At 37.0% G+C, this 22,908-nt stretch overlaps 1 protein-coding gene across 2 annotated transcripts in view; it reads left to right on the forward strand.

The window, feature by feature from the left end:
- TTC8 (tetratricopeptide repeat domain 8) overlaps positions 1 to 22,908 on the forward strand; it is a 44,547-nt gene that overhangs the window by 16,176 nt on the left and 5,463 nt on the right. For both annotated transcript variants that reach the window (XM_056344957.1, XM_056344958.1), the window contains 9 exons: positions 995 to 1,058; positions 1,213 to 1,372; positions 2,270 to 2,359; positions 6,060 to 6,104; positions 12,583 to 12,668; positions 15,192 to 15,279; positions 18,856 to 18,966; positions 20,989 to 21,128; positions 22,436 to 22,610. In XM_056344957.1, coding sequence (XP_056200932.1) covers positions 995 to 1,058; positions 1,213 to 1,372; positions 2,270 to 2,359; positions 6,060 to 6,104; positions 12,583 to 12,668; positions 15,192 to 15,279; positions 18,856 to 18,966; positions 20,989 to 21,128; positions 22,436 to 22,610 — 959 coding nt within the window. The remainder of the gene's footprint in view (positions 1 to 994; positions 1,059 to 1,212; positions 1,373 to 2,269; positions 2,360 to 6,059; positions 6,105 to 12,582; positions 12,669 to 15,191; positions 15,280 to 18,855; positions 18,967 to 20,988; positions 21,129 to 22,435; positions 22,611 to 22,908) is intronic.

Here is a 22,908-nt window from a genome sequence, read left to right on the forward strand (position 1 = left end):
GCTTGGGGTTTATCTGGGGGGGGGGGGGGGAGAAGGAAGGAAACTGTCTGCCTATCAGTTCAACTTCAGTTATTGGAAGCATTTGGAATAAAACTAGTTCATAAGTATCTAGAAAGTTAGTAAATGAGTAACAGTGATTTGTCAAAAACTGGCTGTGTGAACTTAAATCTCATTTCTTTCTGTACGTGGTAACAAGCAGTGAACAGACCAGAAGGTATAAATGTCATATCTTGCTTTTAACCAAGTTTTTAAAACAGTCTCTCAGACACTCAGGAAGTTAGAAAAACTGACTATAATCAAATGTCAGTGAAGGCGATGGAATGTGTACATGCAGGAGCTAGTAATTCTTACTGATCCACTGTCAAAACAAATATGTGGAAAGAGGGACCCTTCATCTGTTCCCCTAAGCACAAGCCAATTCCGTATTTTCATTGGTGACCTTTGGATATGGATGAGTTTGAACTTTATGGTGCACTGAATTGTAGGTGGGGTCCTACATGGGTCTAATGACATGAGAGATCATTACCCATCTGCCTTATAGCTGAAAGTGTGGGCTTACTTTACTTAGCTGCTATTTTAGTCCCAGGTAGAAAACTGCCATTCCAAATCAGCATGATCTCATTGTTCCGGTAACCTTTCTTACTTCAGTGCTGCCTGTTGCTGTTAAGATGTTCTTGAGAATTGTGGGTTAACCCCAGTAGGCAGCTAAGCCCCACACAGCCGTTCACTCACTCACTCCAAGTGGGGTGGGGGAGAGAATGGGAAGGGTAAAAAGGAGAAACCCAAGTTCATTGTGGCAGGTTTCTTGCAATAGTCTGACAATTCATCAGTAGTACAGTACAATATTTTTTTTCGTTTTCTTTGTCTAGTGCTATGTCCCCTCAGTTTGAGCAAAGAAATTTCGAGTTCATTGTAAAAAACAATCATTTTTTAAAGTCTCCTGGACAAGAGTGTAGTATCTCAATGTGAAGTGAGAAATGCTCTTATTTTATAGGGCCAGGAACATCTTTGAAACTCCCTGGAACTGGCCAAGGTGGAGGCCCCAGCCCAGCTGTTAGGTATGAGTTTGTTTATTTTTTTAAAATGTGACTAGTTACAAATAAGAAAATCCTAAATTTAACTTCTGAAAATGAAGTGCTTCACATATAAGTGTTTAAATTCTCTATTGATAAATACCACTCAACGTAAGGATAATGTGCTTAACATCTTCAGGCCAGTAACTCAATCAGGAAGACCTATTACAGGATTTGTGAGACCCAGCACGCAAAGTGGACGGCCAAGTACTATGGAACAAGCTATAAAAACACCTCGAACAGCTCTCACAGCTCGTCCAATTACTAGTGCTTCTGGGAGATATGCCAGGCTAGGAACAGTAAGTTGTTTGACTCTGTTCTCAAAACTATGGCTTTCTTGGTTATAGTATCTGATACAGTGTCATCGTAGTTGACCTAAAAGCTGCATCTAAGCTCAAGTTCAGAGCTGAGCGGTTTTAATTTTTTATTTAAACTGTTTTCAAATTAGAGTCTTAAAATACTATTTCTTGTTAGTTTGCTAGTCTGTTTATATAAAAAAAGTACATAAATTCACAAGTTTACAAAAAATCACATAAATTCCAAAGTCACAAGTTCTGTGAGGCTTGTTTTTATTCACTGAAGGACATGAAAAGAATATGACATGATTTCACTATAACTATGTTGAAGCCTTTTCCGAGTGTTTCAGTTTACTGAAAATAGTTACTAATGTCTCAGTGTCTGTCACTTCAGAAGATAAAGAAAATAAACTACATGATTTTTTTCTCATTCTATTGGTAAAATTAATAAACTGCAACTGGCACAAATATGTAATACAGATTAACATCACATTAATGACAAAATGTGATATCTTCTCACTATTGCAGGTATGAACTGATCTTATTAAATCTTTCTTGAAGATTTTTTTGTTGTGTATCCTAACTCCCTTCAGTCCATCCACCAGTTAGTCCAAAATACATGCTTAGGCACATTATGGAAGTAGTGGAGAGAAGGAAGAAAAAGGCAGTTCCAGAAAGTAATTCATGCAACCTCTTTCAGGGACTGTATGGGAGAAGGACAAATTCCTGGCTTTCAGAAAAGATGAAATTCAGTAGGAAGAGTCTGTACTGCACAGTAGAGCAATGCTTCTACAAGTGCTTTCTTTGGGTATTTTTGTTTTGTATGCTACTAATATTTTGAAAATTCTCAGAAAAAGTGTAGGGGATCTTCCCACTTTACAACTTCTTTCTCCCCTTCAGGCTTCAATGCTAACAAATCCAGATGGCCCTTTCATAAATCTGTCTCGACTGAATTTATCAAAATATGCTCAAAAACCCAAACTGGCAAAGGTATGTAACTATTTTGCTTAATGTTGTGATGTCTTTTACTTATTTTCTGCTATGATTCTAATGTAATGGTATGTGGGATTGGGCATACAAACAATGATGAACTGTGTTATAGATGTGAAATTCCGAAAAAGTAGTGTGTTACTTATATTTTGATGGTGATTACAAGACTTGAAATTGAAAATATGTCTGAAGAGGTTACGTTGAAAGTATAACTTGGGAAAAACACTTGTATAGAATAAAATACTCCATTGGTAAATAACTTTGAACTATGCATAGGAATGATGAAGGACAGCTAAACAAAAAAAAAGTAAGGAAGCAAAAAACCACCAGAACTCACTTTAGTGTCTGGAGATGCAGTTCTGTGTACAAATAGATGGCAGTTCTGACCTAAAAGTGTTCAAATGGTTTTGATTTTTCCTCTTTGTTTTTATGGCATGAGTTAATACTTTTTACATTAAAAAAATCATCTTTTTGTTCAGAATTCTGCTTAATTGTCAGTTAAGATCTTACGATTGACAGACATTGAAACTAAGACTTAGCTGCCAATAGCACAAATTTATTGAGGTTATCTGCCCAGCTTACGGGTTTTAGCTCTGAGTGGAAGGGACCTAAAGGTTGTGTAATGTTTTATCACTCTGGCTTTTCAGCTGAATCTTTCCCCAACACAACCAGTTAGTTGTATAGATGAAGATGTTCTTTGTTCACAAAAAACAACTGTTGGTCTAAGACCAACAACCCATTTTTGCACAAGGTATCAAACAACCATCAAACACACTCTCAGGAGCCACATTTGACTAGCAACCTAGAGTTGAAAGAACCCATATGTATTCAGTCTATTTTGAGAAACGTAGTGATGGACACCATTAGAAGACTAGCAATACATAATAATCTGCTGGTGGAAATTAGCTCTTCCAGTCCAAAACTTCCATTAATAAATTTTCCTAATGATTAACAAATTCCTTTGCTTTTAAAACCTGATCTAGACTGATATAGGGCATTGCTTTTCAATGTGGTTTTCAAAGGTAATAAATTTAGTGCGATTGCACTGGTTCTTCACCACTCCTTACACCTCTGTCCCTTAGCCTCTTAACCAAACCAGGCAGAAGAATCAATATCAAATATAGTAAGTTCTAGTCTGGCGAGATAATGAAAGACTTCCAAACTATCGTCTGAGGGCAGTTATAAGTCAGTTCTTTATCAGCTTTGAAAAAACTGCAGGCCTTTTGTCGAATATGTTCTTGCCAGCAGTCAGCCAGCACACACGTTATTCTAAATCCTTCATGGTCTGTATACATATAGGGAGAATGTAAGAAACCTGGGAAGGATTAAGAAACACAAGACACATCCATAAGAAACTAGACTTAGTTCTTCTGCTTGAAGGCAGCTAGGTTTTAATCATTTGGTAACTCTATATACTATTTAAGTGGGTAGGTTAGCTTTCATACCAAATGTTTAGTTCTCAGCAACAGCTCTCAGAAATGAGAAACATATATATTTTTAACAATTTTAATTAGCATTTTCTGGAACAATGGGGTAGTTCTGTCTTCCTTCAGTTTTGTATGAAAAGTGTCTTAAGCCAGAAAATGTAGAGCAGCAGACACAGAAACATCCATAGGCAGCAAGTGTACTTGTCAGTATTATGAAGCTAATACGTTATGACATTAACACTTCACGCAGAATGTAAGATCTAAATTTAAATTTGGAGCTACATGGATTTATAGTTTTTTTAAACAAGACAACATTAAGGCTAAAGACAACATTAAAGCAGGAGGTGAGACTGCAAACTGCACTCTGTGTAAGAGTTATTGATTAAAGCTTTAAAACTCTGAGCTGTCATCTCTCACAGGTCCAAAAAGATGGTAAATCTTGCAACTATTAAATTCACATAATTAGCCGTGTATTCATGGTGGTATATACTCCTCCTGCCTACTTCTTCTTTATGTGTTTGCAAAGTATATTTATCACATCTTTTTTTTAAGTTAGGTTATCTGTCTTTTCATTGCATGACTAAGTTTTCTGATGTTTTGAAGTACACAGGAACGTTACTTCTCTCTGACCTAGCATCAGCCATGTTAAGGACTGTCACCCGAAACCCCATAGTAGATATATGAGGTATCAGCTGTTGCCAGACAAAGCCTCTGGTAAATCTCAGTTAGCAACTGGTTTATGGCATGAAACAGGAAGTTTTCTCTTTTTTAGCTTGTGGATTTTTAATAGTTATTAAGATAAATCTAGGTATTTTTATCCAAGTGAATGTTCAGTCATTTAAATCCTTTTGAAGGTCAGGGCCTGTAGATAACAGCAGTAAATTCCTTGTGCCAGACGGGCAAGGAAACATCTGTTTTATCACTTTAGATTTACTCACTTTTACTGAATGCTTCCCTGAACTAGAGGAGGAAATGTTCTGCTACTTCTTTATTTTTGATTCTTTTGTTATCCACTTATTCTCATCTCCCTATAAATGTGTTTTTATGTGTAATTATTCAATGTCTTTTAATCATCTGTTCATAGTCTTTTCTGACCAAAAGTAGAAGAAAAGTAGGTTCTGGTTTACTTTCCTCACCAGACGTGTCAATTCATTAGTAATTCTCTAGTTTCCATAAGGTAAATAATTGAAGAATTTTGTCTAAGAAAAGCTGGCAGAAGAGTCATGGAAGCCCTTAGAAGACTTCTGTCTCATTCTTTATCTCTTTCCTCATGGGGTAATAATTTCTTTTAGGGTTTTTTTTTCATAATGAATAATAAGAATTTAGAAAAACATTTTGTTCTTTTGAAGCAATTAAGACCTGAGATTTGGATGCAGAAAAAGATCAAGATTCAGCTCAATGGAACTTTGTGTTACTAGCACCCATACTACATTTCTGGGAATAGAGGCTTCCAGTCTCTATTTTTCAATGTAATTTCCTTCACTTAAAATGCCATCCCCATTACCTGTTACATACTTTTCTATGTTCTGGTGCAGAACAGCTACAAGGTAGTATGACTGGCTTAGCTTTCTACAGAAGTAAACAAGATGCAGTTACAGTGTCGGGCAATTGTTGGGGGACTTAAGAGCAGTTACCACAGCACAGCTGATGCATGCATTTTCTTTAAGCTTTGATATTATGGTGGTGTGTTTGAGTTTCAGAAGCACAATATTATTAACATTTATCATTTACAAGTAACAATAGGTTGTTCCTTTACAGATCCCAAGATTCTGAAGGGTGTAGATTATTTTTTTCCCTAAGGCAAGATTTGCTTAGCTTACATTCTTAATAAACCTATGTTTAAGTAGATTTTGCACTGCATAAGCACCTAACTATACATAGCAAAATGTCTTTGTTAGACCACTTGTTGGTTTTACAGTTAAAAAGTCATGAAAATGGTACTAGGTTTTCAAATCTATATTCACTTTCAAATTATAGCTGCCTTTTTTTTTTGTAAAGTGACTTTAAGGACCAAAGATAAGAGACAATTCCACTAATCTCTTGCAACAAGTTAAGAATTAAAATGCTTTTCTGTAATGACAATGTAGCACATCTATAGTTTTTGTCTTTTCAAGTCTTAATTAAATGTAAATGTCAGCAACTGTGAAGTGTGAATGTGATTGCTTTCACAAAGAATTAATTTCTGCCTAACATAATCAAGATTCTGTATTCCTCTAAAATAATATCAATTTTTGTCTTCAAATATGACAATGTTTTAAATGTTCTTCTGACAGGCATTGTTCGAATATATTTTTCACCATGAAAATGACGTAAAAAATGTGAGTAATTCATATGTTCCATTTTCAGTCTTTATTAAGTATCATTCTGGTATTTCTGCCAATATTCTGTTAAACTAAGGATCCAGGTAGTGCATCACATCTGAGTAAGAAGTGAAATGTTAAAAGTTGTTTAGGAGAGAGAAATCTTTTCTTACAGAGGTGATAATCAGGGATGATAATTTGCAAATACCAAGGTACAGATTGCTCTCTTTTTTGAGAAGCAAAACATTCTAATGCTTAAAACGAGGTCCCTCATCTATCAACATGGTAAGATCCCTGTGTCTAATGATTCCATGTTAACGGAGTTTACTGGAACCTGAGCAGTAGCTGAAACTACACGTCAGGTAGCTGAACTGCCTTAGAAAGTTCTGAGTTCCTGAGGCTTGAGAAAAAGCAGTAAGTTACGGATGACTGTCCGTTAACAGAAGAAGGTGAATATATCTGACAAAATAGGTAATGATTGAGCTGAACATCATTTGACATTTTAAACTACTGAGATGATTGTTTATGCATTTGAGTGGATAGAAAGAAAAGGTATGTGGTGAAACTGCGGAAAAATAAAACATGAATAGGACTTTGGACACTCTTTCTAGAAATGTTATTCCATAGTGCTGAGGTGTTTTGTGGTATTGAGAAAGATTGTATTTTCCATGCAATTGCTGTAACATTTATTCTCCAAAAGTTTTCCTAATTATACAATTTCCCTCTTACCCTACCCAAAGTTGTTCTTCTGTGCTTCTTCATATGTTACTGCACTGAACAGGTAGGAGCAAGTTTGGGTACATACTGTTTAAACTTTCAGAAATAGATAGAGGTTGCAGAACTTCTTTGGCAGTTGACCCAGGGAAATAATTAATTTATTCAATGAATAAAATGTCAAAATGTTTCATTACTATGTTAAGTATATTCACTCAGTTTAAATGGAATCAAAACTTCTGCTTGAAGTTTGTTTGAAAGAACTGTTTGTGTCAATAATGCATAGCTGACTAAATGGTTATTGAATTTTCTGCAGTACTGCTGACTGGTGTGTGATTAGATCTGAACTTAAAATCTCCAGTTAGTCGGTAACACACACAACAAATTTTGTATTTGTTGACGTAGATCAGAAACATTTCCAAATGTACTGCTGTGTGAAGCTTTTTAATCTAGTATCAAATGATTATAGTTATATGCTGTCAATTTATTGCATGAAACAGTAAGTGCAAATGTCATAAATGTCAGAGAAAAATAGCAATTAACATTTAAATAGTCTGATACTGAATATGAAGAAAGTGCCTGGGTTTTATGCCACTAATAATTAAAATTTGTGTTGTTTGTTACTGAAAACTCAGTTCACTAAGAATAAAAGGGTCACGTCATAAGATGCCACACGTGCCTGTGGCTTACACTTTAAGGGCATGCAGGATCTCTAGGCTAGACAGATGATTTCATATAACGCAAGGATTTTTCCAAGCACTCCAGAAAAAAGATTGGAAGATGTTTTTACACTGTACTGCATGTGTTTTGAAATCCTTGCAGAGAAAGCCAAATCACTGCCTTGCAGGAAAAGTTTTGCCTATAATTTTTTGTACACCCTATTCATTTAAATAAATATCCTTAAGCAAAGAAGCATCAGCTTAGTCACCACTGTTTATTATGTAATGAGAAGGAGATCAACATGTTTGGTTAACGACAGCATCTTGTAGGGAAAAAAAATTGTGTCACACTTCACAGTACAAAGTGTGGTTATAATGTAACACGTATCTCTGAAGCGTTGTTGGGGTTTCTTTTAAACTGTTCAGTTTGCTTTCTCTCATTTGTTTTCATTCCTCTTTTCTTCTGTGCTTTCTACACTGTTTTCAATGTAATTTTATTCTGCAGACTGTCCTCCCTTCTTTTTGAACCTCATCTGCATTCATTTTTCTTAAACAACAAAAAAAAGAAGTACTTCAACTTCTGCTTAAACTTGGCTGCATCACTGTTTATACACCTGTCCTACCAATGGCATTTCACTAACTCAATTTTCTTGCTTCTCCCTGAAAAGAATTTGGTCACTTAGGATTCAGCAAAGAAACAGTACCTATGTTAACTGTTAAAGAGTTGATCTGGATCTTGCTTGATCACCTATTAGAACATTCACTGACATCTCTTGCATCTTTGTATCACCTGCTACTGTGTGATGTTGCACATTCTTAAAAAAAAACAAACAACCTTTTGCTGCATGAGATGAGGTGAAAGAGCTTGAAAGGCTTGGAAGCCTGAGAAACTGGCTTCAGTTTGTGACTGTATAGACTGAAAAGACTCTGCTTTGCAGACTTTCTGCAAGGGTAAAATTGGAAGATCAGTTTCTGCCGTTTTGCATATAAAACACAGAAGTAGTAGTGACAATGTCCTTCCTTTGTCACTGTGCTGATCTGGAACAGTCTGTATTGTTCTCGGCTGCATTATTTAAGATGCAAAGGCACTTTTCTTTATCTTCTGTTTAATATTCAGCCCGTATATGGAAAGAAAAAAGAAAAAGCCTCAGCAATTTCAGTTGAGAAATGTCATTAATCAGTGTGCATTTAACTGGACAAATAATGCTAGGAACTTGGTTCAAATTAAAAGTAAATACATCCGTAATCTATCAATTATCAGAAACATGGGGATGCAAGAAGAGAGAAGCACTGAGCATTTTCAGCACCTAAAAATGTATTCAAAAGTCTTTCATCTTATTTAATGAAAAATTAAATACTTCTCTGAAGAATTTACTATAACCTCTTCCATTATTGTTCTTGACTTGTTTCTTTTGGAACACATATATTTAATAACTGACTTTCTGTACTCCTTGAATTATTTCTGAAAGCCATTTTATGAGCTAAATGCTGTAAGAGCAGGGCAGTTAAAAAGACTTGTCCAGAAATAGTTCAGCTGCGCCTTTTTTCAGCCGTAGACTGTGACATCATATTCTGCTGTTATTCCCAGGTGGGTAATGATGGCAAGACACTTTGTCCTGAGAATAGCAATGAGTGTACAATATATACTTAGGGCCAGAAGTCATGAGCTCTGATATTTCCTTAGTTCTTCCCAATACTCTGAAGATTATACTTTCTGATAAAAATCTATTTATAATGGAACTTTGTTAGATTTACAAAGTATAGGAATCTGGAAGACACGACAAGAAATTGTGTTAAATTGACTATGGCTAATGTCATTTACTCAGTTATCTTACAGGCTAACCTGTATTGATTTGTCTACAAATAGACTTCAGTCAATAACTGTTGCTGGGAGAATTACTGGCATACAACAGCACGTGAAAGAAGTATCAGATGCTTGCTGTCATTTCCATCTATCTAATTTCTTGGTGCATACAATACTGTGTATGAAATCACTAAGTTTCAAACAAATGTACGTTTACCAATGTAATTTTGCAATGCAATAGTAAATTACCACAACCCTACAATATGTTTTATACCAAGTTATAGCTGGTAGACAATTTGGAATTCTTAGTTATAATATAGTTTATCTGAGGAAAGTAATGGTAAAATCATGCTACATACATTTACGATTCAAGAATCTACGTTCTTTTTCCTTTAAAAACAGCCCTGATTCATTAAGAACTTTTTGTTAACGGAAAACACACTAAGTATGGGGGCTTTTTATTATTTTTATTTGCACAAATATAAGAGAGTAAAATCAGAGTAAAATAAATTTGTTCTGAAAGGCTTCCTAGGGCTAAGACTGTTATCGAAATGGACTCCTGCATACATGAGTGACTGACTATACTAAGTACTCTATAGAGTAACAATTTCAGCTGACCAACATGTCCAGATGATCAGTTATATCCTAAAGTTTATTAAAGCTTCTGGGACAATCAGCGTGGAGTTCGGGTTTTTTTGATATGTACACTAGAACTAAAAAAATCCTTTAAAAGACATACCAGCATCTGCCAATCAACAATCCATGCTGTTTTTCCCTTCTAGTTATTAGTACAACTGTACCAACATTCAGCAATGCACAGGAGTGCAGGACAGGCATAATGCTTGGTACTGCTATTATAGATTGGTTTTAAATTAACATGCTGTGCAGATTGAACATTGATTTGTACCTAAACTGTGCAATTAAAAAAAAAAAAAAAGTTTGCAACAAACAAATTGAAATATGTTAGCAGTTGGTATTGCCATGGCAAGGTGAAGGCTTTGACTCAAAAGTCTAATTTAATCAATTTACTAACATTGCAAAGGCCATGTTGTCGAAAGATTGTGTTGTAATACAACAGAAAGTCTATAACTACTACCATGCAAAAAGCTGTCACCGATAAGAACAAAGCCTTTTCAGGCAAGCACTTTTTAGAAATATTGGTACATCTGTAGGTTTTTTGGATTAAAGTCTTTGCGATCACTAGTGAAGTGTCAGAAACAGGATTTTCCTATTCCTTTCCTAATTCCTTAATGGGAAAGTATAAAAACAGGACTTAATTTCAAAAACTAACTTTAAAATGAAGTCATACTTTGCTTCTTGATGTCAGTAATAAAATCCCAGTAAGAATTCAGGATCTGCACTGACAGATAAACTGCTGATGTTAGTGTCTACTAAGCCTGAAGCAGTCTTAGTTCCCACCTTCCAAGAGCAGCCAGAATTGTTAGCCTTGCATAAAATACTTATCAGAAATAATTAGGATACCAGAAAGAAAGCTGAATGTGTAGCTGCAGAAGGGATCATTTTCTGAAGTTCAAGTCCTTCTCCCTGAATACTTGTCATCAGAGCGCTCTAAGGAAAGCTCTTTGAAGCACATTATTTGCAGGATGATCCTCACTCATTTTAAGTGACTGCTCATGCTGCATTAGAAGCAGGTGTGGTATTTGATAGGCACGCACATTGTTTATACATTTGTAAATGCAACAAAAGTAACCAATGTTTTAACATCAACTACTTTCCCAAATTTTCCCAGTACTGGGAAAAAAATGTTTATATACCATCAGATGAAGGAAAGTATTTGATTGGGAGGGAAACCAGTAACTTCTGTCTTGAAGCAAGCTTCTTCCCCATTATAGATGTTGTTGTGCAATTTGCAAAGCCATTAAGAAACAAAAGGCAACCAAGATAAGAGCTGCCATCTGAGGTCAAGGGTTCCACCTAACTGGAAGAAATAGTGACTTCAGAGTTGTAAGCTTTCCTCAGTTTTCTCTCTCCTGTCACAGAGGCAGGGAATGACAACTATCTCCTTCTCTTTGAGGGCAGCATCAATACAACTTCTCAGTCTGAATTGCTACAGAAAACAAATTATTCTTTCTCACAGAGCCAAAAGACAGCAACTTGTCTATGTTGTCATAGCTCCGCTGACTTTGCTGTGCTATGTCAAATCTATACCTGTTGATTACTTGCAGCCTCGTTTTGCTAGCAGGAAGAACAGGTATCAAACGCAGAGGTAGATGTCACTAAACTAGGCTTTTTCTAGTGTTTCAAGTGTTCAGATCTTTTATTTTTCTTGGAAATTATTGGTTCCTCTGCTACTGCGTGGCCAGTGCACAGAACTTTTACATGTTGTTCATAGTAGGTAGCTAGTTTCTGATTTCTGTGGTCTGCAAAATGTTTATGAAAACAAACAAACAAAAAAAAAAGGTCAGTTCTTTGCTATAAAAATACTGCATTAAAGCTTTTTAGACTATTTCTGAAGATACCGCGAAAATATAAATAACATAGCATGTTTTGATACATTCTGGGACAAAATGGAATTTTGAAACAAGGGACACTAACAATTGCTTCTTTGGTAGGTTTTGGTACAGAACACACATCTATTTGTTTTAACAGGAATATTGAAATTATAGCTAAAACATGAAAAGCCATAGATTCTGTCTGTAGTGGCTGATGGTAGCACATTGATTAGCATACCTGATTTTCCAGTATACCAGATAAAAGAGATTTTAGACCTCCACCCTCTTCAAAATCTGTCTGTTTCTTAGAATATTTATCTATTTTTCTGATCTGTCACAAAGCAATTATTTATGTCATAGGACTTTTAAAAGAATAATTATTTCTTACTGTACATATCTGAGAGTTCCCAGAAGTGGAGGCAGCCTGATATTAGCAATGAGATGACAGTTTCTACAGTATCTCAAACTGGCTGAACTGATTTTTTTATTTTAGTATATTTTTACTTGTTTTTAACAACTTTTAGTGAACAATGATGGGAAGCTTAGAAAAAGCATGTTGGCAGACACAAATATTCTATAAGCAGCATGTCAGGAGTCTGATAAAATTAATTTTATATTTTCTTTTTGAATTACTAGAAGCTGCTTGGATTACGTGTTCTTACAGGGACAAATTATCCTTTCAGCTACTTTATGCACTAAAGCTATAAAATAGTAAACATAAAGCAGTGCCCCCACCTCAAGTTTACCCGGACTTTTTGTTCAGTATTTGCTCTTTACAAAAATCTTTACATTGGTCACTTTGTGTTCTTCTTCTCTGTGTAAACATTCAAGGTATTAATGTTAAGATGATGGGTTTGTTTTGGAAGGCTCTAGATTTGGCAGCCCTTGCCACTGAGCATGCACAATTCAAGGACTGGTGGTGGAAAGTCCAAATTGGGAAGTGCTACTATAGGTAAGCCATTTTTCATTTTTTCCGTGATCAGTCGGTGTGAGTGCAGGGCCTGAACTGCTGGGTGTATTACACAATGCTGAACGCTGAGAAACAGTTCAGTAAGTATTTAGTTGGAGAGCGCTGTGCTTAAATATCCTTTAATATACAGGAGATAATGTTCAACTGCTTGAGGTAAAGGCATCAGCGCTGAGTACCTTTAAGTAACTGAATTAGTTGCATCTTCACCTCTGTTAATGTGTTTCAAAGTCATTGTTTGAAAAGTCAGTAAATAAATGCAAAGAACTATTGTTAAAACAGACCACACAAAATGACTATTACAATATTAGCTTGAGAAATTAACTGTCAATGAGGGCTTCAAATTGATGAAATTATAAAAAATGAAATACCCATATTAGACATTTTATGCCAGAGTCACATTGCCCACTAAGTACCAGTTCCAAAGCCACAAGGCCCCAGGGCTGGCACCCCGTACCTGAGCATCTGTTACTAACGGCTTAGGGGTACCCTGACACTGCGGCGATACGATACGCCTCTGAGGAAGGAGTGGCAGCAGCGGGGAGGAGAGCTTGTTGCAAGCCATTCGGAATGGCTGCTGAGGATCTAGCTATGGTTGTAACAGCCAGTTCTACCAAATCAGGTGGAACTCCTCCTTGATACAGCCCTGTTTCCCATAAACCAAACAAGTACTGAGGCAGCTCCCCGTTTCATTCTTTACAATGTGTTTGTCCCAGGAACATAAAACATATGGATACCATATTGACTGTTAAAAAACTGAAGCATCGTCTGCAGTCTTTACAATGCTACAAGCAATTCTTGTAGGAACAGGTTGATAATACAAAGCAGTTAGCCTTTTAAAATTCTATGTTCTATCTTGGCATGAAACTATTGCTTCTTTTTAGGTGCTCTAACTAATGAAATTCCTCACTATCCTTAACCTTTATTTGACGTTCTTTAGAAGATTAGAGTGGTTTGGTTTTTTTGAGCTGTGGTGAGTTGACCCTGGCTGGATGCCAGGTGCCAAAAAACAAAGTCACTCTATTGCTCCCCTCCTTGGCTGGCCAGGGGAGAGAAAATATGATGAAATGTCGGTGGGTTGAGGTAAGGACAGGGAGAGATCACTCAGCAATTACCGTCGTGGGTAAAACAGACTTGACTCAGGGGAAAATTAGTTGAATTTATTACCAATCAAATCAGAGCAGGGTAACAAGAAATAAAAACTAAATCTTAAAAACACCTTCCCCCCCCTGCCCTTCTTCCCAGGCTCAGCTTCACTCCCGAGTTCTCTCCCTCCTCCCCCACAGCAGCACAGGGGGATGGGGAATGGGGCTGCCCTCAGTTCATCACACCTTGTCTCTGCTGCTCCCTCCTCCTCACGCTCTCCCTGCTCCAGCAGCAGGGTCCCTCCCATGGGAGACAGTTCTCCACAAACTTCTCCGGCGTGAGTCCTTCCCATGACCTGCTCGAGTGTGGGTCCCTCCCATGGGGCACAGCCCCTCAGGCACAGGCTGCCCCAGCCTGGGTCCCCCACGGGGTCACAAGCCCGGCCAGCAAACCTGCCCCAGCCTGGGCTCCTCTCCATGGGGCCACAGGTCCTGCCAGGAGCCTGCTCCAGCATGGGCTTCCCAAGGGGTCACAGCCTCCTTTGGGCACCCACCTGCTCTGGTGTGGGGTCCTCCAGGGGCTGCAGGGGGAGACCTGCTCCACCATTACCCTCCGTGGGCTGCTGAGGGCACAGCCTGTCTCACCGTGGGCTTCGCCGTGGGCTGCAGGGGAATCTGCTCTGGTGCCTGGAGCGCCTCCTGCCCTCCTCCTGCATTGACCCGGTGTCTGCAGAGTTATCTCCCTCACATATTCTCCCTCCTGTCTCTGGCTGCTGTTCCGCAGCAGTTATTTTCCCCTCTTCTTAAACATGTTATCCCAGAGGCGCTACCACCATCGCTGACGGGCTCAGCCTTGGTCAGTGTTAATGAACAGTCATAAGCTGTGGTGCCATTTGCAATACAACATGTTTTCAAAACACAGCTAAAGATTTTTAACATCAGTAACAGAAGTTTCACCATTTTCTGTACGAGGCTAGGAGAAAGTGTTTTATAGATGATTACATGTTCCCTAACCTTTACAGTGGAGAGTATCTACCTATTCTTTGCCGTGAGTGAGGAAATTCTGCTCCAAAACTACATGGGTAGAAGTTGAGGCATGACGTATTGCTCGTTTTCTACTGTCCATTCTGTACAAAGAGCAGCAAGGAGTCCTATGAAAATGAGTGTGTCATTATTCAGTTAGCACCAGAAGGCTACATGTACAAAAGGGGGCCAAATTTAATGAATTGTAACCTTAATATATTTAACAGCATTTGTTAATGTGAACACAAATACCTGACCTTAAAGTATGCCTTTGGTCAGTACATGTTTGGCTTATTGTGCACTGCTTAATTATTTAATTTATTTTTTTATTTAAAAAAAATAATCAACACACAGAACCAATAAACAAATACCTTGTGTATCTCATCTGTTGTCTCTTTAGGTTAGGATTATATCGTGAAGCCGAAAAACAATTTAAGTCAGCTCTGAAGCAACAGGACATGGTTGATACAGTCTTGTATTTGGCAAAAGTAAGTCATAGATTTTTTTGTTTAAGAATTAAGTGAAATTCCAGACTATCCCTGGGAAGACCATACACCAGAATATCTGAGTATTGACCTTGATACACCATTAAGTTTAATAGTGTGTGATCTCCATATAGACCTGAGGCAGTACATGCTAACAGTTGAAATGGAAGTCTATAGTTCACAAAAAAAATTTGGAGCTTCCAGATTTCACACAAAAAACCACCACCAAACACTCCTACATTACTGTATTCTATTCTCTAAACTCCCAAGAGGATTATATAGCTAAGAATTACTGGAGTTCCAGTATGAACAGTGTAGCTGTATATGGTTTCCTAGGACACCTCTGCAATAAGTCAGTAAGTGAAGAGTATAGCTCAAAATCCCAAGTTTCACAAGCAAAATCAAAACAAGAATCAAAGCCTCAGAATTACCAGGTACCCATCAGATGCTAAACATTTTTCCAGACATTCAAGGAAAGGTGGCCTGTGAGAAACTTAAACTGCAGTTTTCTTCCTTCTGTCCCAGAAAGAGATGAAATCAGTTGCTCTTTTTCAGCTCCCTTTAAGCCAGCTGTCACAGGCCTATCAAAAGTCATCACTACTAGTGGATAATTCAGATACTCATATTGTGATACTTGCTTTACCTTTACATTTCTTAAGCAATTTACGTTTTGTATTTAAATGATCATCATTGCTATCTGAAGACTTGTCTTCAATACAGGAGTTGGTTTACACAATTGAGCTTAGAAATTTTAGATTTGTGGCACTACCAGGAGTCATTCTGCAAAACATATGCACTACACAGAGTGATTAAATTGGCAGAGTAATTGGATTAACAGTGATTCGTTATGGGAGATAGGCATCCCACCACATCATTACTAGCTCAAGTAGGAGATGTGTTTGAACTTCCACCTCCCAGTCCATAGGCCAGCTCGCTGAAGTATAAAGCATCACACAACATGATTTAGTGACTGTGGGTGGACAGTCAATAGAGTAGGGCACTGAGATACAGCTCAATCTGACAGTACTGAGAAGATAAGAGTTACTTGAGTTAAGCAGCTGTTAGAAAAAATAGGATTGCATCAAGTTCTGTGCAAACAGACCAATACTACAGTACCAATTAGTTTCCTGTTTATATTCATTATTGCAACAGCTATCTGTTTTTTTTAAACTATTTTCCTGAAAGCTAACTCTCCCTTGAAAAGTAATTTATAAAAAGATAAAAGACCAAAGAAAACAAAATACTGAGGCTGCTGAAAAGTTATGAAGTCTCTCATGACCCAGAAGAGCTGGAAATGGGATACTTTTACAAGAGATCAGAGAGATACCAAAAAGAAAATGGAACCATTCTGTGTATGGCAGCTAAAACTTAATGACTATAGCTGTAGCACTCTTAAAGAGCAGGTCTCCCCAGAGCAGCTGTAAGTAGGTGGAAATTGTCCCACCTCTCTTTTAATTTCTTTTGCTACTCAGCTGTATAGCAGCTTTTCAGTCTGCAGAGATGTTGGACAGTGGGATATGCCACTGGATGTGAGAATTACATAGAAGAGCACTGTGGCTGTGTTGTCTTAGTGTAATATTTACACAGAGGACCTGTAGTGAGTGCATCTTTGGCGTGAATCTCCAGATGAAGCAGTAGAGCAGACCTGAGTCATAATGCTCAGAAAAGGTACTTCATAAGCAAACATAAAAAGATGAAAAAGGAGCAGATCTGGTGGAGTTTCCTGTCCTCCTTTTTTTACACATTTTGCCCCCAAAATATGAAGATAGGTGTGCTTCATAGCTAGATCAGGTCAAAAAACAAGCAAGTAAACAAACCAAAAAAACCTGCTAATTAAAATTTTCTCTCAGTTCAAACAAAGAAAATAACGAAATTATGGCAGTGTGCACTGGCTTACTACACATATTTAGGATAAATTGTACAAGTCACTCACATAGGTGTCATGTAGGAGTAAAAGCAACCAACCAAGGTTCTTCTTAGTTAAGAAGTTATAATCAGCTATCATGTATTCTCTTTTTATCTGTTTACTTTCCACTGAAACTCTTTACAGAGTAATTTAATTGTGGAAAACTGCTAGAAAAATATAAGGAGCATGACAGTCACAATGGGACAATTATTTAAAGTTTTAAGTTTAATGCAGACATAATATTCATCAGAAACTGCTGGATGGTTTATACATGAAAAACTATAGCAAATGAGTTGACGTCTATTTTAGAGAAAGCAACACGCCCAGATAGAGTGCATTAGGAATACATTGTCCATTTAAAATGTATTCGTTGATGGTGGTGGTAGTACAGTCGTACTCTACCAAGTACCACCACCACCCCAAAATCCACCCCCCTCGCTCTTTTATTGCTTTTCACAAGAAGGAATTAATTTTCTAACTTAATACAGGAAAAGTAAGTGACATTAGCGAAATGACTGGGGAAAAAATGCTTGTATTTTATTTCTTTTTGCCAGTGATCAGCTTGAAATGACAGTCCCTTTAATTAACAGTGGACAGTTCTTTCACAAGAATGTCACTTGAGTGGTCATAGGAAAGAATTCTTTGCAAATGTCTACAGCAGTATGTATCTGTAGGGATGCAAATAAAGAATTTAGGATTTAGATTGTTGGCTCTCAGAAGTCCATGAAGCTCAAGGGCAGAAGCAGTTAATGATATTTTTCTTACATTGCATCACAGAATGTTTGTGTCAGGATACCAGTCACAGATTCTTTCCCTTTTTTAGTCATATCAAGTATTAGTACTATTTAATGAAATATTCATGCAACAGGAGCACTCAAAGCACTGTTCCACTCAGTAGGAGACAGATTAATCCCTCTAGCCATGTAGTTTCCCAGAGGAGGTGTGCGGGTTTTTTTCCTTTGCTGTAGCTGTATTTACCATGCCCCACAACAGGAGGGCTCTACAGTTGTACTCTCAGACAGCTGCAGAGGTGGTCTCTGTCGGTATGTTGATACCCTCTGTCTAGTTCTCACACTACATTATCCACATCACATATTGTCATAATGAACATGGGAGCCAAAATCACAGAGGCAAAACTGCCCTCTTTCTGTTACAGGATTTTATTGTTTGTGACGGGGAGGTTGGCAGAGCAGTAAGGAAGTTTGAAAGTGTCACGGCTCTGTGCAGTGCAGTCTTATTTGACTAAGTAAAATATTTCGGTATTTCAGTACTATCAACCTGAAGATCCAAGATTACACATAAGTTTTAAAAAATACATTCAACAGGAAAATATTCAGAGTGATACCTTCACCTCAGTGTCAAAGTATATTATTTTGATATGATAATAAATAACAAGATAGGTTTTTTGGTTTATTAGTGATGTCCAGATGAATTAATAATGTCTAGATGATACGCATGCAAATTTAATTATCCTAAGTAGCCTATTTTATCTGTATTACAGAGATTTATTCAGTATTCACTCCATTATTTTCCCAGTATTAATTCACCATCTCAACTAATGGTTTACTGCATAAAGGGAGGTGTCATCCCTTTTATTTATATCCCTTGTTAAACAGCAGTACAAGTATAAAAGTCAGACATTTAACATTTATATACACTTTTTATTTGCTTAGGTGTATGTGCGCTTGGATCAGCCTGTAACAGCTTTGAACCTTTTCAAGCAAGGGTTAGATCGATTTCCTGGAGAAGTGACTCTTATTTGTGGAATTGCCAGAATTTATGAGGTATGCACCCACTGTGCAATCCTTATTGTGGCCAAAGTTCACTGCCTGAGCAAGAAAAAAGAGCCAATACTTAAATATAATGGTAAGGGTATCAAAAACTGACTGTGCTGATTTTCAGTACCACTAATGCAAAACAGGTAACATTACACAAAGATACCAAAGTGGTGTCAGGGGAGCCTTGCAGGCTTATTTGTTTAAATGGTTAATCACACTGGTGAGGTCCTTTTTACCCTTGACACACAAAAGCAAGTCCGCATTAAGTCAAGTGGTCCAGATGTTGTCCATGTAGCTAGGTCTAGTTCATATATGTTTAATCGTACTAAAACTGCTGAAGTCACCAACAGCCTGCTAGCAGGATTAAACAGCACAATAGTCTACTCATCAGTGTTGTCTTTATTAGCACTATGTGTTACTGTTAGTTCCTTAAGCCAGTGAGAACAGTTGGAATGTGAATGTTTCTTGGTTTAGGAAGTAAATGTTATTTTAAGTAGGATTAATTTTAAACTAGCTTCATTTTAGCTTGGTAACAATCTATTTTGTATTTTAAAAGTGTGTATTTTCATGACAGATAGTGAACTTAATATTGTCTTTCAGTGAAAGTTGGTAACGATGCTCTTCCAGAACAAATGTTTTAAACAAAGTCATGAATTATTTTTTTTTTTGCATCTGAATTCATACTTGGCATTCTTTCCTGATCTCATCATTCTTATCTAACCCCTAAGCATTAATTCATTTTCATATTAGATCCTTTTTGTCCTTCAGCTAGGAAGAAAACAGCTGCTAATTTTTGGAGGCTTTTCTTTATGAATTGTTAAACAGTTTTTAATATGGACATTATTCTTCAGAACCATACATAGCATTGCATAGCTCTTCAAGGAATTATTAAAAAGCAGCATATAGTTGACAGGATCTAGTTTTGCACTGATACCGGAGTACAGGATTATAACTCCATTAGCAAAGATTTGTACTGCAGCACAAGGCTGTTCTCATCACATAGACTCACAAGTGGAATATATGCATCAGGCATCTTAATTAGAGCTTTTCTTCTATGTCACTACATTTTGACAGTGGGAAGAGATGTAGACCTTTTTTGGTTTTAAAAACCCCATTATTTTTAAAGGGGCTGTTTTAGTACTATTTCCTTTAACCACAGGAAATACCTTTTTCATTGCTAAATATGATGCTGAGGTTAAATAAAAACTTACTCTTTAGTCATGTTGAGAGTACAGTGTATCTGCAGCACACAGGTAGAAATTATTCCTCTCTAAACATGGGAGTGTGTTTTGATCTTTTAATTTATTTTCTTCTGATAGGGAGTAGAGTCCTCTGGTGCTCAGAAGCAGTGTAATTGTTTACAACAATGAGTTCACCCTAATTAATCTTCCAAGTAGCATACATCCAAGCATATATTTTTATACAATATAGTTTTCTTCACTGGCATATCCTAGCTAGTACAAGTTTTGATATTAAATCCATGATTCCTGTTTTCAAAGGCTTGTGATAATTCTTCGTGTGCAATTATATTCTCATTTGTGTTCAGAGCAATTCATGAGTTGACTTACACAGCACTGAAAATAATTGAGACATTAACTGGGTAAATAAGTCTACTGTATGTTACCATACTGGGAAACAGACTGCACAGTACTGTGTATCAGAAGTCGTTATGCAAAAAGTAACAAATGCCTATTGCACATGCTAAGCTTCTGAACAATCTTTCTTTCTAAAAAATAAAAAAAAAAAATCTCTTTTTTGTAGCTGTGGCATAGAAGTAATGACAGGTACAGCTTGCACTGATAAATTAATATGCATTCTTCTTGTGGATGCACGTGTTGCTTGTGAAGATGCCAATCAGTGATGTTGCATTGTATGATCAGAGAACTGCAGGAGCATACGTAATTAATCTTGGTTAAGTATTGTACAGGTCATAGATAAAGCACTCTGTAGAGTGGCATTTTAATAAGTTTTATGTTAAAAATCAGTGATAAAAAGTAGAATTAATCTGATTTTTTTCCAAATGTATAGGAAATGAACAATATCTCTTCGGCTGCAGAGTACTATAAAGACGTCTTAAAACAAGACAATACTCACGTGGAAGCCATTGCATGCATTGGTAGTAACCATTTTTATTCAGACCAGCCTGAGATAGCTCTGCGATTTTATAGGTATCTACCCTTATGGGGAGGGAGGAGGAACTGAACGTGTGGGAGGGTAATGTAAAGGCTTGGGGTTTGTAATGCTGATAGCAAGAAAAGAACATTAGGAGATGGGCATAGGAGGGTGATTGATCATTTGCACAATATCACCGTAAAAGCAGGTTACCAACTTAGGTATCTTCTTGGCCAGCGATAATTGCATCTTTCTGTCAAAAATTTGTCATCATTGCATATGGAGTATGTAGTAGTATCAACAAAGATTATAAAAACAATTTAAGTCATTAATAAACAAGATTAAATTGATTACAATTGATTACTAAACAGTTTAATTGATTAATAAACAAGAAATAATCTTTCACAGCATGAGGCAGTTTGAGAACACTGGACCTTACTCTCAGCTTCAGTTGCATTCAGAAGCCACATGGACTTGCTATTTAGTCCTTTGAAAAAGAGTAGTCTTTTCAAAAGGAAAAACTCCACCTGAAGTCACAAGCAGTTGTGACCACAAAATTCCTTATTTGAACATGGGCTGGGGTTCCCCATGTTTTATTGAAAGCAACAAAAAGATAGTGTCAAATGATGCTGCTTCCTTTGTATTTCGATACAGTCAGAGTGCAAAGGAGCCTGACTCATGTTCTTAAGTCTAGTAGCATATGAAGTCAGTATAAACACTACCACCTAATTTCTGTTGGACCAGAGCTCTTTTAATGCTTTACGTTCAGAAACTCACAGTCACACTCCTGACAGCAGCCTTCTTTTTTCCTGGCCCTCTTAGCATATCTGGCTTTCCTATAAATATTATTAAACAAAATTTTTACGAAACATCTCCATTCTAAAGACACATTAAACATAAATTTGAATCAAAATCTGAGTTATACTTCAAATGGAAGATTAGTGTAGATTCACATGCTAGATTTACTGATTAAGAGCGGTGCTGAAGTGCAGGAATCAAGCGAAATACTGAAGTCTGAAGAGTTACAACGGAAACAAATTGCAGCTTGATTGAGGTTGAGAGACTGGAAAGAGGAAATTGAAAAAGTCTGCATACGGCTCTGTCTTAAAGTCAGATCATGTGGCACAGCCAAAAAGACAGAGGCTATCTAATTTACATGAAAACTGTTTTGCACAGTTTGATTCTTACTAATCAAAAAATGCCCTGGACTGCTCTTCATGAAACCTTTACCAAGTTTAAGACTATAACACTTGGTTGTTGCACATTCTCAGAACAGGGAGAACGGAGGAGAGAACTTTGTCATTTATAACAGAACTCTTACTTGAAATGAATCTAAAAAAATAAATATTTTCTTTCAATCTAGACGGCTCCTGCAGATGGGTGTTTATAACTGCCAGCTTTTTAACAATCTGGGCCTCTGTTGCTTCTATGCCCAGCAATATGATATGACGCTATCTTCATTTGAACGTGCACTGTTTTTGGCTGAAAATGAGGAGGAGACAGCAGATGTGTGGTACAACTTGGGACACGTGGCTGTGGTATGAAAAATACTAACCACTTTTCTGAATAAATACTGTTTTACAAAAACTGGAAAAAGAATAACTAGGAAGGAGTCATTGCCCTACTTTGAAATATGAAATCCAATTGTGTACAGGGTAAAGTGCAGTACACATTAAAGGTTTATTTGCAATTCAGTAGAGAGGAAGAGACAAAAGAAAAAAGTTCTGTAAATCTTCACAGAATGTGGCTTATTCCTGCTAAAAGATTCTTCCTCCCCACTGTCTTTAACCTTCCCTTCTTTCTAAAAAAATTGCAACACATATCAGTCCTTGAAGG

Source organism: Falco biarmicus, chromosome 7 (assembly GCF_023638135.1).
Source record: "Falco biarmicus isolate bFalBia1 chromosome 7, bFalBia1.pri, whole genome shotgun sequence".
Classification (NCBI taxonomy): Eukaryota; Metazoa; Chordata; class Aves; order Falconiformes; family Falconidae; genus Falco; species Falco biarmicus.